This window comes from Crocuta crocuta, unplaced genomic scaffold, assembly GCF_008692635.1.
Source record: "Crocuta crocuta isolate KB4526 unplaced genomic scaffold, BGI_CrCroc_1.0 scaffold16, whole genome shotgun sequence".
Taxonomy (NCBI): domain Eukaryota; kingdom Metazoa; phylum Chordata; class Mammalia; order Carnivora; family Hyaenidae; genus Crocuta; species Crocuta crocuta.
The window spans coordinates 7,690,682-7,706,558 of record NW_027531893.1 but is presented as its reverse complement, the minus strand read 5'-3'; the positions used below and the strand labels follow the sequence as shown (position 1 = coordinate 7,706,558).

The 15,877-nt window shown below is 47.0% G+C and overlaps 1 protein-coding gene across 1 annotated transcript in view; it reads left to right on the top strand.

Moving 5' to 3' along the window:
* Nucleotides 1-1,864, top strand: part of GRIN2A (glutamate ionotropic receptor NMDA type subunit 2A) — a 364,034-nt gene extending 362,170 nt beyond the window's left edge. The window contains exon 12 of the mRNA XM_077773268.1: nt 62-1,864. Coding sequence (XP_077629394.1) covers nt 62-1,864 — 1,803 coding nt within the window. The remainder of the gene's footprint in view (nt 1-61) is intronic.
* The last annotated feature ends 14,013 nt before the right edge of the window (nt 1,865-15,877 follow it).

Here is a 15,877-nt window from a genome sequence, read left to right as displayed (position 1 = left end):
GGGGTATGCGGCATTATTGTATCTCTGCTGCTGCTGACGGTGTCTCGTGTTCCCCCCACAGGGCATTTACAGCTGCATTCATGGAGTGCACATCGAAGAGAAGAAGAAGTCCCCAGACTTCAACCTGACCGGATCCCAGAGCAACATGTTAAAACTCCTTCGGTCGGCCAAAAACATCTCCGACATGTCCAACATGAATTCCTCGCGAATGGATTCCCCGAAAAGGGCCGGTGACTTCATCCAAAGAGGTTCCCTCATTGTGGACATGGGTTCAGACAAGGGAAATCTGATCTATTCAGAAAACAGGTCCTTTCAGGGGAAAGATGCTGTTTTTGGGGACAACATGAACGAACTGCAAACGTTTGTGGCCAACAGGCACAAAGACGGCCTCAATAACTATGTGTTCCAGGGACAGCACCCTCTCACTCTCAATGAGTCCAACCCCAACACGGTGGAGGTGGCCGTGAGCACAGAGTCCAAGGCGAACTCGAGGCCCCGGCAGCTCTGGAAGAAGTCTGTAGAATCGCTTCGCCAAGACTCCCTGAGCCAGAACCCCGCCTCTCAGAGGGATGAGGGCACAGCGGAGAACAGGACCCACTCCCTCAAGAGTCCCAGGTACCTTCCAGAAGAGGTGGCCCACTCGGACATCTCGGAAACCTCGAGCCGGGCCGCATGCCACAGAGAGCCAGACAACAACAAGAACCACAAGACCAAGGACAACTTCAAAAGGTCAGCGGCCTCCAAATACCCCAAGGACTGTAGCGAGGTCGAGCGCTCCTACCTGAAAACCAAAGCGAGCTCCCCCAGGGACAAGATCTACACGATCGATGGTGAGAAGGAGCCCAGTTTCCACTTAGACCCTCCCCAGTTTGTCGAGAACATGGCCCTTCCCGAGAACGCGGACTTCCCAGATGCCTACCAAGACCGTGATGAGAACTTCCGCAAGGGGGACCCCGCACTGCCGGCCAACAGGAACCCCCTGCACAATGAAGACGGGCTCCCCAACAATGACAAGTATAAATTCTACTCCAAGCACTTCACCCTGAAAGACAAGAGCCCCCCTCACAGCGAGGGCAGTGACCGCTACCGACAAAACTCCACGCACTGCCGGAGCTGCCTTTCCAACCTGCCTACCTATTCAGGCCATTTCACCATGCGGTCGCCCTTCAAGTGTGACGCCTGCCTGCGGATGGGGAACCTGTACGACATTGATGAAGACCAGATGCTCCAGGAGACGGGGAGCCCCACCGCGCAGGAGAAGGTCTACCAGCAGGACTGGGGGCAGAACAGCACTCTCCAGTTCCAGAAGAACAAGCTCAGAATCAGCCGTCAGCACTCCTACGACAACATCCTCGACAAGCCGAGGGAGACAGACCCCACCAGGCCCTCCAGGAGCATAAGCCTCAAGGACCGGGAAAGGCTTCTGGAGGGAAATCTGTACGGGAGTCTGTTTAGCGTGCCCTCAAGCAAACTCTTGGGGAACAAGAGCTCTCTCCTCCCCCAGGGCCTGGAGGACAGCAAGCGGAGCAAGTCTCTCTTGCCGGACCACACCTCTGATAACCCTTTCCTCCGTTGCCATGGGGACGACCGACGCTTAGTCATCGGGAGGTGCCCCTCAGACCCTTACAAACACTCGCTGCCATCCCAGGCCGTGAACGACAGCTACCTTCGATCGTCCTTGAGGTCAACAGCCTCGTACTGCTCCAGGGACAGCAGAGGCCACAACGACATGTATATTTCAGAGCATGTTACTATGCCTTATGCTGCAAATAAGAACAATCTGTACTCCACCCCCAGGGTTTTGAATTCCTGCAGCAATAGACGTGTGTACAAGAAAATGCCTAGTATTGAATCTGATGTTTAAAACCTTCCATTAATGTTTTATCTATAGGGAAACATACGTAACGGCCGGCGTTCTGGAGGGTAAATGTCGGATGTCCGATGGTGCCCTGCAAAGAGGAAGAGGATGTAGGAAGGTATTTTTTTTGTCGGTTCTTTTGCACATGGCTCTGCGCCATAGTCTTCCCCACGAGGAATCTTGTGAGGTGTGTGCTGAGCGTGGCAGATACCGGATAGGTGAGTCTTTAACCAAAAAAAAAAAAAAAAAGCAAATAAATAATAGGGCAAGTCTCCCAGACGTGCCCTCTAGGTACGTTGGCAATAACGATGCATCGGCTGCCAGTGGTGATGTTCTGATTTCCTATATTCCAAGTTCCATAAAGACCAGTCCACCATGTAATTTCCTCATCAGAAATGCCTAATGGTCTCCCTCATACAGAATAAGCAATATGGTATGCATGTCAACCCGACACAGACAAAGCAGTTACGAATGCGTCTGCACCGTAGCGAGATGGACGTTGCAAGAGATTAGGAAGTTTGGCTTTGTAACGTCTCAGCTTTACTGTTATGCCTCCCATCACTGCCCAGGCCCCACCCCAGAACCAACCCCAGGCTCCCCGCCCAAAGAATTGCAGATCCGTGTGTTCATAGTAACATGCTACCTTCGCTAGAGTCCATTGCCAAGACACGTCTGGAGGAAAAGGCCAGGAGGGCCCTCAGGCGGAGGAGCTACGAGAATCTCTTTGGAGGTCAACCTGTGTATCCCACAGACACTCCCTCACCCTCGGCTTCGATGGTCTTGTTCAGAGCTATACAAGCCTTTATGTGTACGTCTCCGATACCTAACTTGTGGATCTGTCTCTGACACAGAGGCTGTTGTAGTTTATCCTGAAGACTCCTGTGTACGTAAGTTTGCGTTTCCCCCCCTTCTGGTGACGACTCAGGGTTGTATAGTATCTGTTACCCCGTCCCTCCTAGAGTGACCATAACTTGTTCAGTCCCCGGACAGCCATGGTGGCGTCTGATTTAAGTGCGTGTCGCTATTCCCAAAGTTGTGAATGTGGCGGCATGCGCCAGCAGCCATATGTGTACCGTGATCTGTAGGAAGTACCATGCCATCTGTCCACTGAAGGCTAGCACGCTTTTAGGTTAATCGTCCTTAACCTCATGAGATTCAGTCGGACGCTCGTTTCCACCCCAACCTCCTCAGATCAAAAGCCTTCAGAGCATGAGAGACACTCATGCGTCCACCCTGAGCATCCTCCAAAATCGTGGATAAACTTTAGTGGCAAAAGTGATTTCTCTCTTCTGAAATAATTCGCTCGATTGGAGGCAAACTGCTTCATGAGCACCAACAGAGATCGATGACAAATTCCCCCAAAGCATTTGTCATTTCCAAGCCACCCCCATTGTTCCATCCTTCCTTTACTCAGGTCTGTGCATGTGTGATACGAAATGATTCGCCTTTAAAACCACTGAGGGGAGAGGGGGAGTCTTCAGCATCAGAAGCTGATGCTTCAGAAGCTTAGCACAGTGCCTGGCACACGCAAAGTGCACCCAAAAAGGTAGTTATGTTGTAACACTTGATCATATCAGAATTTTATAGTTAAAAAGTTAAATATTATAAAACCCACAAACAATATGAGTTGCACATTTTATAATAGTTCTAATTTAGGGTATTTTACATTCATTAATGTCCCTGAAACTTCTGGAATAACTAGACCTCAGGTTCTGTAGAGTAGCCGAGTCTCTTTAGTGACACGCTGCAGGAACCCTAAACTAACATAAACTAGCATGACCATCTCCTGGTTTCCTCCTGTGTTTTGCTTTGGGTTCTTAGAGAAGGGGATGAACGGGTAGGTTGAAAGGCGACCCTATTTCTTTTACTCATAGTGTGTTGTCTTATAGGTAGTGTTTTCCTGCAAGGGGGCAGGGGCCAGGAATAATTCTATTAGAGCTTCAGGATTCAGTGAATGGCTCCATCGTTGGGCAAGTGCACCTAGCAGTGATGAGAAGTGGGTGTAGTAAGTTTTAGGGTCATTGGTGGGGAGGCAGAGGAGGCACAAAGTCCTCTCATCCCATTTGAGGTTGAGAGGCAGAAGGGGCTAGCTAGGCACTGAGGATAAATGTAGTCACTGTATTTTCTTTCCTGGATGGTACCTTCTGCTGCCCCAAGACCCAACAGGGGAGAAGCCTAGAGCTTCACCCCATCTCCCTGACGGTACTGTCTTCCTCTGCCCTCCCAGTGCTCTCCAGATCTACATTTCCCCAGCCAGGGTCACCTCATTCCCTCAGAAGACTAGCGTGTCATGATAGGAAATGAATTAAAAAGTCTCCCTAGCACACACAGCAGTGGTATGTCATCAATCCAGAGGCTTTCTGTCTTCCTCCCGTGTCCTCAAAACCCAAGGGGGCTGCCAAATTTGACAGAGACCTCCAGGGAGAAGGTGAACTTAGAACGTTCCATAGATCAAAAACCCCCATTCTAACAACAGCATTATTTCCACTGTTAACCCCATATTTGTCTAGATAAAGAAACTAAAAATGGGGCTTTTGGAAGAACCAGCAGTAACGTAGTGGAAAAAAAAACAAACAAACATGCTTCCTTTACTGCCCAAAGTGTTTTTTTAAAATTAAACAATGAGGATTGAAATGCTGTATGTAACGAATGCCTAATTTCCCTTCTTTCCAAATTCATTGACTTTTAACTGTGATGATTGCAAACATCATGAAATTGACCATTGATCAGATGGGCAATTTCCAAGAGAAAGATAATGATGTGGAGCTATTCGAAGGTGATCGAGTCAGTTATGTTCTTTGGAAGAAGAATATCAAGACCTAAGTAGAAAGCCCTGGGCTCTGGATACATTACAGAATGTCCCTCTGACGTCCCAGCTTGAGATCTGAGATCTCAAAGAGCCAGAATCTCGGAACCTAAATTTGTGCCTGAGTTTCACCTAACTCAAGTCAGAGTTGGCATCTGTCTTGATACTTTGGCAACCCTACATGGCCTCTGCTACTTGACAGAGGTCCTGCTCGTGTGTCTAAATGCAGATGCCCATGTTTCTGTGGACGGGTAACAGCACACACATGCCCAGCTTAAAATAGTCTGTGGAAGAGGAGAGCCTTCTAGGGCATGAATTCAACCCTGGAAACCTCTTAGTTCCTGGAAAACAGTCTTTACTGTCCTTACACCCGTGGCTCCATTTCTCTGAGAGGACAGGTCCCTGATGCGTCTGTGTTTCTGGCAAGGCTTCCTTGAGAGGTAATGGGATTATGATCCCCCTTCTGTCCTCTGTACATCTCCCTTTGTCATCACTGAGCCAGTGATGTGACTGGGTCTCTCATGGATTATGCTTGGTTTCTCCTTCGTGTTGCCGATAGAGCCTGAGCAGTTGTCATCCTTGACTGTCCGGATGAAACCGATCATGGCAGCAAAAATCAGTCACATCGACTCATACTTATTTTCAAGGGAGAAACAAGAAAATTACACCTTGTTTACAAATGAAATCGTTTCACTTAAGTAGGACTCTAGCCAAGGCAGCTAATTAGTCAACAGATCCATAGCAGTCATACAGCCCCACATTGTTTATTCTATTTGATATGTCTGCCACTGATGTGTGTTTAATATTCTGCGTCCATCTCAGGAAATGACAAATGCCCTGAATTCTTGGCAAATAGAATTGCTAACGAAAAAGGGAAAAAAAAAAGTTGGTGTTAATTAAATGGTGATTAAAAATTTATCTCCTTTAAACCTAAAAAGTACAGCTCTAATAATCAGTTGCCATATAAATAAATACCTTGCACGGAAATCCCACACGGCACAAGACCTAAATAAATACTAATTTGAGAAACTGAAATATCTTTCAGAAGAGCTGAATATGTTTGTTAACTTCAGGCACATCCCTGTACTGTTTCTTCTCGCAGAGCTGTCGTTCAGGGATCCTTGCGAAGGGGACATGAGTTGTTTCAGAAACAGAGCCTGTGTGTGTATGACCGCAATGATAGTGGGTAGAGTTGGGAGTTCCAGGGGGGGAAAATGGCGTGCATGGCAACAAAACTCATCGGTCAGTATTTCGCGGGAGTTCAGGGTTCCACGTAAAGGCAGTCTTCAATGCATAAGCAGTGTTTATTTCCACCTGAGACAAAATTAGGCCTTCCGGATGCCCCCTATTCTTTTTGTAAACAGGGTTGGAAGTGCTGAATGAGAGGTTTGGTGGGGTCTCTACCAACATTCGGTTGTGCTTTTTCGTTCAACCCCTTCCCATTATTCTGTGTTCACATCTACTCCTATCCGATGAGGTCAGCCTGCCACTCGATAGACATCAGAGGTGATAAAATGCAATTATCCTGTGAATACCAATGCTTGTGTACACATGTACATACTATATACATGCTTGATTTCTACAATTCACACATAAGTGTATTATCCAAATAACATTGTACATAATGTAAAGTTTATGTTAACAATTAAATGATGATGATAATGGTTATTGACATGCAGAAAACCTATTCTGGTTATCAGTGGGATGCTACATAGGAAGAGAGGGCGCTATTTAAAAAGAAAATTGCAGTTCTAGGGAGTATGGCAGGGCCCAAGTGGAATTTGGGGGTTGGTGTTCTTGGACTCTTGTTCAAAAACGGTATCTGGGCTTAGGAGCATAGCACATGTTGTGTTCACAGTTACTTTCGAAGACCATGCTGACATGAACATGTGTGTAATTTCTAGAAACCCATCAAAGGGCATCTCCCTTATCGTCTTCCCTTTTCCCACTTGTGCACCTGGAAGTATGCTCGATTTGGCATCAGCCAAAGGTGCCTGCCCAGAAGGCTCATAGAAAAACAGTGGGGCGCCTGGGTGGCTTAGTCAGTTAAGCATCCGACTTTCGCTTAGGTCATGATCTCGCAGTTCGTGGGTTCGAGCCCCGCGTCGGGCTCTGTGCTGACTGCCAGCTCAGAGCCTGGAGCCTGTTTCAGAGTCTGTGTCTCCCTCTCTTTCTGACCCTCCCCTGCTCACGCTGTCTCTCTCGCCTAGAAATAAATTAAAAAAAGAAAAAGAAAAACAGGACCACACCAAGATTTGGGAGAAGGGAGATGAGAAGATTAAGAGATAAAGAAGCTCCCAAAAGCCCGTGATCTGTATAAGACGGTCGGATGGACAGTATCAGAGCCAGGTCTAAAAACCAAGACCTACACACATGGTCCACTTAATTCCTTGCCTGGTTCCCTTGACCAGGCTCAGTTCTAGGCTTCTCTCAAAAGTGATCCCCGGGTACTTCTGGGAGAAGAACCTCACAGAACTGACTCCGCTCTCTTTGCCTTTTGCCTTACACAGACCCATACATCCCCCTTTGAATTTGGTTGTCCCTTAATCTACCCAGCACTCCCTGCCTCAGAATCCTGGGGAAGAGAGAACTTTTCTCAGGGACCCATTCCCTGGGAAGAGCCAACAAGGGATATAGTTTAAAACCTCAAACCAAAGATGAAAGCTGGCAGTGACCATGGAGGTAACAGAGTCTTCTTTCTCATGAGCTAAGGATGAACAAAGCACACTGATCAGCTCATAGCATTTGATTGAGTATCTCCTCTCCTTTTAAGGCCAATTTGGGGTTGGGAGGTACAAAGGTGATAGAAAGTATCGTCTCTTCCCATGAGCAGCTTAGGGTCTAGAAATCTTTTTGTCCCAAGGACAAAAGGTAACAGAGGACCCATGGCACACCAACACAGACCGAGTGTAAAAAGTGGAGACGATAAATCAAGTTCTTTCCAGGAAATAAAAATCTAATTTTTTCCATGATCAAACGAACAGATCCATCCTTCCTTAGACCTGTAAGTAACTTTGGACAACATAGTGCTCCTCGAGATACCCTTGATGATTTTAACCTTCAAAGACACAACCCAGGAAACCCAGGAGCATCTAAACAGGTGACCAGACTTGCCCTTCCACATTTGTGTGCAGGAAACTCGAGTCTGCTTCCACGAGGTTCTCCAGCTCTTGCCAAATCTCACTTCCCCCCAGCCCCGCTTTACGACGTGTGCTTCAAGAAAAGGTTGGAAGAAATCCCCAAGGGATTAGAAGATACACCACAATGTAAAAGAGCTATTTCCTGAAAGTTTTGTTTGTTTGATTTTATTTTTGACCTAAGAAGAATACTGTTGATAGTTCAGGGTATATACATGTATCAGGGAAGGGAGTGGGGAGAATTCCTGCTGGAGTCCCAAGTGCCTACTATGTGGCTGACAAAACCAGGTTCCTGGAGAGGAAGTAGCGCAAAGAGATGGCAAGAGGAATCAGGGTGTGTTTCAGGAATCTGGCTGGGGGGAGGGGGGGGCAGTGGGGAGAGGGCGGAGGGAGCTTCATTTCTCTGTCCATCCTAGTCTGTGCATTGCTAGGATGCTAGAGTCTCTGCTTGTCCCAGCTACGTGCCTTGGGTCAGCACCTGAGTTTGGAAGTACCAAAATGTCTCCACGCAGAGTGTAGACTGTAGCCTAGGCATAGCCTAGAATGAGAGCCTCACAATACCCATAGGATAGAAGTATGCTTGCTCCCATTTTACAGATAAGGAAGCTGAGGCTCAGGTTGGTCTCAGCCTCCTCAGCAATAGGAGTTTTACTAATAAACCCCTAAAGTTGGGCATATTCTTGAAGTGCCTGATCTCTGCCAGGGAGGTCAGAATAGAAGTCGGAAAGACAGATGCGCTGTTTTGAGGTTCCCGGGTCTCTCTTGAGTTTCAGCCTCTGTGGGGAAGAGGTCTGTTAGTGTCCTACCCCCGTCGTCTGGTTTGGGGTGTACTGAGAACCCCTGGGGATCTCACCTCTGTTCAGGTCCCTTCTGAGACTCTAAATGCTGTTTTGTGTCTCTCCCCAAACGCTTGCACTCGGCGTCCACTTTTTTTGGTCTCAGGGGAGTCTCTGTCTCCCCTTAGTATGTGCCTCGTTTCCACTATCCCCTTTCCAAATCTCTCTTCTTTTTCTCAGCAGACAGCAGGGTTTATGCCATTCAACACGGGCAAATCGTATTCTCTCACGTGTGTGTGGGCACACAGGCTGCCCCGGGGTCCTCCGTTGGAGCTCTCCCAAACATCATGGCCCATTTGCAGAAAGGTCCTGTTACTGCAAGTGACTGTCTCTGCAGTGTCATCACTGACACTAAGATAACTATTGAACCACCGAGTGTTCAGTTTGCCTTCTTAGAGAGTATTGACCAGGAATGTTTCCATCGGGCTCCCTGGAAGTCCAAGATGACAGTGTGCATTAACGCATCGGGGAGACCGAGATACCGAGCCCGTGCGTTCCTTTCTTGCACAGCTCCTGTGTTCTGAGCCGCAGAACAGCAGGCGTTGATGTGTACCATGGGGACAGGTTAGGTCCATTTTATAGATGAGGAAACTGAGCTGAGATCTGAAGGAATGTTCTTCTGGGAGGTTCTGCGATTCAGTCATTCTGGATGGTCAGTTCATCTAAACAAGTGCCCTTGTCCTTTTCCCTGAGGAATTTTCAGGCTGTTTACAACCTTCCAAGCTGGCAGTCGAAAGTCTCTTAAGACAGAAAAGTTATTATTATTTAATAGCTATTTTGAGATCCTGGCATTGGGTCTACAAGGGCATGACAACATTCTCCCGGGGATGTTAAGCTGTGCAGAAACTAGAGCACTCCGAAGAACCATCTGTCTGGTAGGGGCTCTTCTCTGGGGCTCCATTTCAAAGCACACAGCTCTCCAGGGAGCCAGAACCAAACCAAACTGTCTCCTATAGGAGTCATTTCTCAGATCGTCCTCAAATAAGGTGTCAGCAGTGTGCAGAGACAAACAAGGCAAAACTGAGAATATCACTCATATAAATCCCTCTTAGGTACCAGGTCCATGAAACAATAAGTTTGCATTTTTGCAGTTCTGGAACATTCCTCATTAGCAGCAGCCCTGGGTCATAACCTTCTCCAGGTAATTCTCTCACACACCTTTGGGAAGGATTTAAGATGAGCCTTCAAAAGAATATTAATGTAACACGTAGCCAATACCACAGCTGCCTTTTAAATTAATAAGGTTAATTGTTCTCCAACAAACATGAGTTTGTCTTTGGCATTTTGAATGCTTCTCATTGATCTGACATTTTGCTGTTTCAAGCTTTTAAAGGGCTCAAATCAAAGACTATTGATATCTGAGCAAATAGTGAAGGTCCAGAAATATAAAAACATTGTCAGTTTTTCCATGAAAAATAAGCATAGCCTTTTGAATTCAACTGAGGTTTTTACATTACATTACATCAAAGACCTATCAAACTATTTCTATTCTCAGTTCAGCTAATTCAAATAAATGAGCGGTATTGACTTTTTAAAACTATTTTATTTAAAAAAAATAAAACAAAACTCTTAGGTTTATTAGGTTTGTGGACACAACTCTGAAGCCATGGCCACTAAAGAAATGTTCCAGTTTAGAAACTAAAGATTCAGACTATTGGGGGGTCAAATTCAGGTGATCATCTTTGAAAATTCTAGTGGATTTACAATGATGAAAATGGCACTTTAACTGTCATGTTCCCCCACATTTTGCCCTGGGAAAGGATGCCGATTGCCTATTTTTTTTTTTTTTCAAATCGGAGATAAGGTCAAGAATAACATTTTCATAGAAAATTCAGGAAACTACTTGGTACAGCCAGTTACGTGGCTGGATGTGGCCCAGAGGCCTTCCAAGCCTGAGGTTCCTGGAAGATTTCTTTATCAGCTCTTGAGCTCCGAGTGTTAATCTTCTTCCTTCCCCTGCTAAAACAAATTTGAAAGCATATATTTGCCAAATCACTTAGTCGATAGAATTTACTGTTTATCACAAAAGGATGTTTGTGCATATGTGTTTATGTATAGTATATATATTTCAAGCTGAATATTCAGATAAAATGAGGTGAGTTTCGCGTGTGGCTTGACTAAGACCTAGATCATCAGAGTCACAGACAATGGCCTTCTGAGACAGAAAAAGAGGGTAAGCTATTCATCTTTCAGACATGTAATGACCTGCTGTGTAAATACACAGGCTGGTCATTTACCCACAAGGAAGGACTGGGATTAAGCAGCTTTGAAGACCCATGTCTGAGTCCATCTTTCACCCAACATGGGCAGGATTGAACACTCCATGTGCAGAGGGTTTCCCATTCACAGCGACAGTCAAACCCAGTCCAAAACACCCACATCAGAACTGGCTTGATCTCTTGTGTGGTGGGGCCCGAAGCAAGCTGTGTGCTCCACTCAGTGGTCCTCATTTGGGAATAGACATTCACTTACCAATCCCAGCAGTTTATACCTGTCATGTTTTAATCAACCGCATGAGGAAGTGCTGATAACTGTATTAAATATTTCCAAGCATAGCTACAAAATTACACGTTTGCTTAACACCTTTCTATGATAGAGGAAGTATATACTATGGTTGTCTTCTTGTAGTACGTCTTTTCTTTTTGTTCAACGTGTTCTCAACTGTTTTAAGGAATGGGGTTTGAAACTGTGTGTGCAAACTGATATATGTACATAACTCCCGAGGCAACAGAAGTGCCCAGTCCTAATGGTGTAAAAATGTAAATACAGGAAAATTTCATTTTTCTAATAAAGATAATTTCTGCCGATTGATATGAAAACGAGAAATGCTGTTGTGGTTTTTGTTGTCATTGCTGCTGCTGCTGCTGCTCTGGGCATCACAGATGTTCCGGGCAGGCTCGAGATTTGCAAGAAGGCCAGAGGACTTGATTTCACGCTCCGTGCAGAGGAGGAGTGCAGAAGGAAGTGTGGAATTGGGAGGAATCCAGGGATCCGTTTCCAGGTTTTAGCAGCAAGCTTTGCCATCGTCCCCCACCCAGTTCTCCTCTTCCTGGGCAGTTTCCCATGCTTGCAGCCTTGACTCTGATCACGTTGAACTTCACTGTGACTCGTGATTCTGGGCAAAGGGGGGGTAGTTCAAGGCCTTCCCTCCTTTATGAATTCCGGGAAACAGCTGACCGCAAAGAACTGCCCTTTTCTGTAGGACTTTGACATGACCCGCGGACACCCCCCTCCTTGTTTCCCTGTGCCATGGCCAGATACAGACCTTCCAAGATCCCCGTCTTTGCTCATGAACTGAACCTCTGGTCTCCACTGATGGACCGGAACAAACGGCTTGTCGAACAAACATTGGTGAATCTTCTCTCCTCCTCCTGGGTCCCTGAACGCCATCAGCCTGAACCTACAGACGCCCTCCCCCTGGGACTAGGCTGACATCACATCACATCCTCTGATCCGATCAAACACACACGCACCCCCTCCCCCCCCCGCCATGCACACCCCAACTCCCTTCTTTCTGGTTTTGTTTCCTCCTCCCTGTGGAAGAAAATCTCCTACTGCCGATCCCACTCTAATAGTCCCTGCCTCCCCTTTGAAATAGTTTCCTCAAAAGACCTCTCCTTACTGAATCCAGATTTGATTTTTATTTGACCACTCTTTCCCCCAGATCAAGCATCATTTCTAAAACCCAAATCCAGTCATGTCCACTCCACTGCCTCTTTTAAAACCCTCAGCTTAAAGCAGTAGCCCACAGGGGTGCCTGGGTGGCTCAGCTGGTTAAGCGTCTGACTCTTGATTTCAGCTCAGGTCATGATTTCAGTTCGTGGGTTCAAACCCAAACACAGACATCATGAACATCCACATCTCACGGTTTGTGGGTTCAAGCGCTGTCGGCACAGAGCCTGCTTGTGAATTCCTCTCTCGCTCTCTCTCTGCCCCTCCCCTGCTTGCTCTCTCTCTCTCTCTCTCAAATAAACACTAAAAAAAAAAAAATTAAAAATGAAAGACAGCGGCCTACAGGGAAAGCCTGGATTCCGTAGCCCCGCACACGAAGCCTCCATCCCTGCCACGCCCCTTCCTCCCATGTGCCTCAAGCTGTTTCTGCATCAAAGGTCTTGTGCTCCTTCCAAGAGACTGCATAAGCTCTCATGCTCCCACACCTTCCAGCATGTTCTTCTTTCTTCCTGTGACACTGGTCCCACCTCCTTTGAGGTGTATGTTCAGTGAAACCTCTTAGCCTCTCTAAACTCTCTCAGCAGCAGAATTAACAGCTGACTTCTCCATGATCCAGCCCCATGTACACACCTCTACCAACTTATATACCAGGCTTTGCTCTGTTGTTTATATGTGCTCTCCCTCCTTATCTGTGAGCTTCTTCAGGGTACAGGCTGATAGAATTGTTCACCTTTGCATCCCAGCACCCAGCCCCACATGTGACCCAAGAGGGCATTTATTACACACTATTGGATGGATAGAGGGGATAGCCAGTTGGGAGAGTGGGTGGTTGACAGGTGGGCAGAAGTCTGGGTGGGCAGACAGATGGAGTGCCTTGGAGTCTGGTCTTGGTTTCTCTCACTGTCAGCTTCATCTACCATATCTCATCCAGTTCTTTGACTTCAAATGCCACAGATTACCCTGAATTTTATATTTGGGGTCCAACCTCCTCTATACACTTTGAACTCATATATCCATATCTATAGTTTCTCTCTCCATCTAGAGATGTCACAGACATTCACACTTTAAAATATTTTGAAAAGTACTCTGGGCCACTCCCCCCAACAGAAAGCTGATGCTCCCCAGGGTCCCGATCTCAGGAAGCAGCACTGCCACTGACCTGAGTTCTCTGGCCAGACACCCACTGGTCGTCCTTCACCCCTCTCTCCCCATGCCATCCAATGCATTGCCCTGCCCAGTCTACATGGTCTTTAAGACCCACTCAGGAGTGGGGCGCCTGGGTGGCTCAGTTGGTTAAGCATCCGACTCGTGATTTCACCTCAGGTCATGATCTCCTGGTTTGTGGGATTGAGTCCTGTGTTGGGCTCTGTGCTGGCAGCACAGAGCTTGCTTGAGATTCTCTCTCTGACCTTCCCCCGCTTGCATGCTCGTGCTCCCTCTCTCTCTCTCTCTTTTTCTGTGTCTTAAAATAAATAAATAAACTTTTTTTAAAAAAAAATCCACTCAGGAGCCACTGCCTCTCCTCTCTTCTACCACCAACACGGTGATCCTTCACCTCCCACGTCCATACTTGTGATCTGTCCCCAACCCTCTACCTGCTTCCACTCTTGCCTCCCTGGGTCACCATTCTCCAGAAGAAGCAGGTAATCTTTTAAAGACACCAGTTAGATCATATCCCTTACCTGCTCTGGTGACTACACTTTCCATTACAGCTGGAAGAAAATGAAAATTCCTCCCCCTTCTAACACCATGCCCCATACTCAGACATGACAGTTCACTCCAAGAAAAAGGGCAAATGTCTCCCTGTCCTCCCCCCTCATCCTTGTCCTCTGAGCTTTTCCTCATCCCTGACCTTTTCTCTCCTTTTTCTGAGCAGCTGAAGATGGGCCATTTCCAACACATTTTCCACGAACTGAAGTGGCACTAAATGCCATCACTGCTATGAAACTAATCGGCAATTTGCGAGATGCCTTCACATCCATGTAGCCCCATTTGGGGGCATAATTGTTTCCTAATTAGAAGGCGATTTATACTTGGAACTTGGGACATTTGTTCCTGCCAGTGATGTGGCTGTCCAGAAGGGCTCCGTTCTTGCCTTTCTGCCCCAAGATTCTGCAGGCTGAAGTCAGATGGCCAGACAGCAGAGAGAACCTAATTAACAAGCAGTCCCGTAGGAGTGGAAAGCTCCCACTTATCAGTCAAGCTTGCTAGAATTCTGAGGATAAAAAAGACTTCTCTTGGAAGACCCTGTAGTCTTCTACTAGAAATGTAGTTTTGGGGTCACTTGCCTTCTTTTCCAAGAGGTCTGATGAAATTTGTTTAAGGTCATTAAACTAACCCAAACTAACCTGGTGACCCAGGTGGCTGTGATACTGGGGTCATGGGTGAGCACCTGTCAGCTGGACTCCACACACTGTGGTATGTTTTAAATGTTGATTTATTTTCTAGAGAGAAAGAGATACAGAGTGCAAGCAGGGGAGGAGCAGAGAGAAAGGGAGACACAGAATCCTAAGCAGGCTCCAGGCTCTGAGCTGTCAGCACAGAGCCCGATGCGGGGCTCCAACTCACAAACCGTGAGGTCATGACCTGAGGCAAAGGTGGATGCTTAACCGACTGAGCCACCCAGGCACCCCTCACCTCTACTTCTATGCTCACTATCACACAGATTCTGATAGAGAGCAGACAGGAACTACCTGGGTGTAAATGCTCGGTAAGTACTTTTCAATAAACAAGTAGCAGATAGCAGAGCCAAGAGGTCTGGGTTCTTGGCCACATCCTAGCTGCTTGGCCTGTGGCCAGTCCCGTTACTCCTCTGCTTTTTTGCTTGGTCTTCTCATGCATATTTGTACAATGAGCATCTTCAGCACCAATCAGCTCTCCTCATGGGCGTGTGTGGAAACACTGCTAACCATTCAATACAAAAGATAACTCCCTCTTGTACTGTTCTCAGCTCCAGAACTTAAAAGTTGTGCTCAGGGCACGTCCAAGGAGAAACTACTTCCTTATGAAGTAGCTGGAAGCCCATACCATCTGGCCAGCTATACTGGGGACAAAGAATATCTTAGACCAGAAGAGAAAATGGTCTGTGAATCAGAGGTCATAGATCAGGCCTTTCTCCTAAGGAAGCAGGTAGAAAAACAGGCTTTGTTCTGAGCTCTCCAAGGTGCTGAAAGCTCCAGGGCAGACTGTGAAAAGCCCTCACTACTGTCTTAAGATGCCAGATACAAAAAAGGGCCACATTTCTGTTTCTAAAAGCTCTGAGGGGCTAAAATTTCTGGGGAGGTAGATGCAAAGGCTTACGCGCCACTCTAGTTCTGCGAGAACTTCTGTCCGGCTTGCATGCTCGCAGACGCCGGGTGCAGACGATGCTGTGACTTTCCATTTGAACTTCTTTATTTTGCCTGGAAGAAGAGCTCACATCTCTCCCACTTCCCAACCCCTGCTGACATGCCAACGTGCTTCATGTTTCGCATGCTTCCCTTTTCTTTCTCTTCTGTCTTTGCTCCTGCCTGAGGAAGAAGCCGCAGCCTTGTTCTTAACTCAGGGGACTACGGGCGGTCCTTCGAAG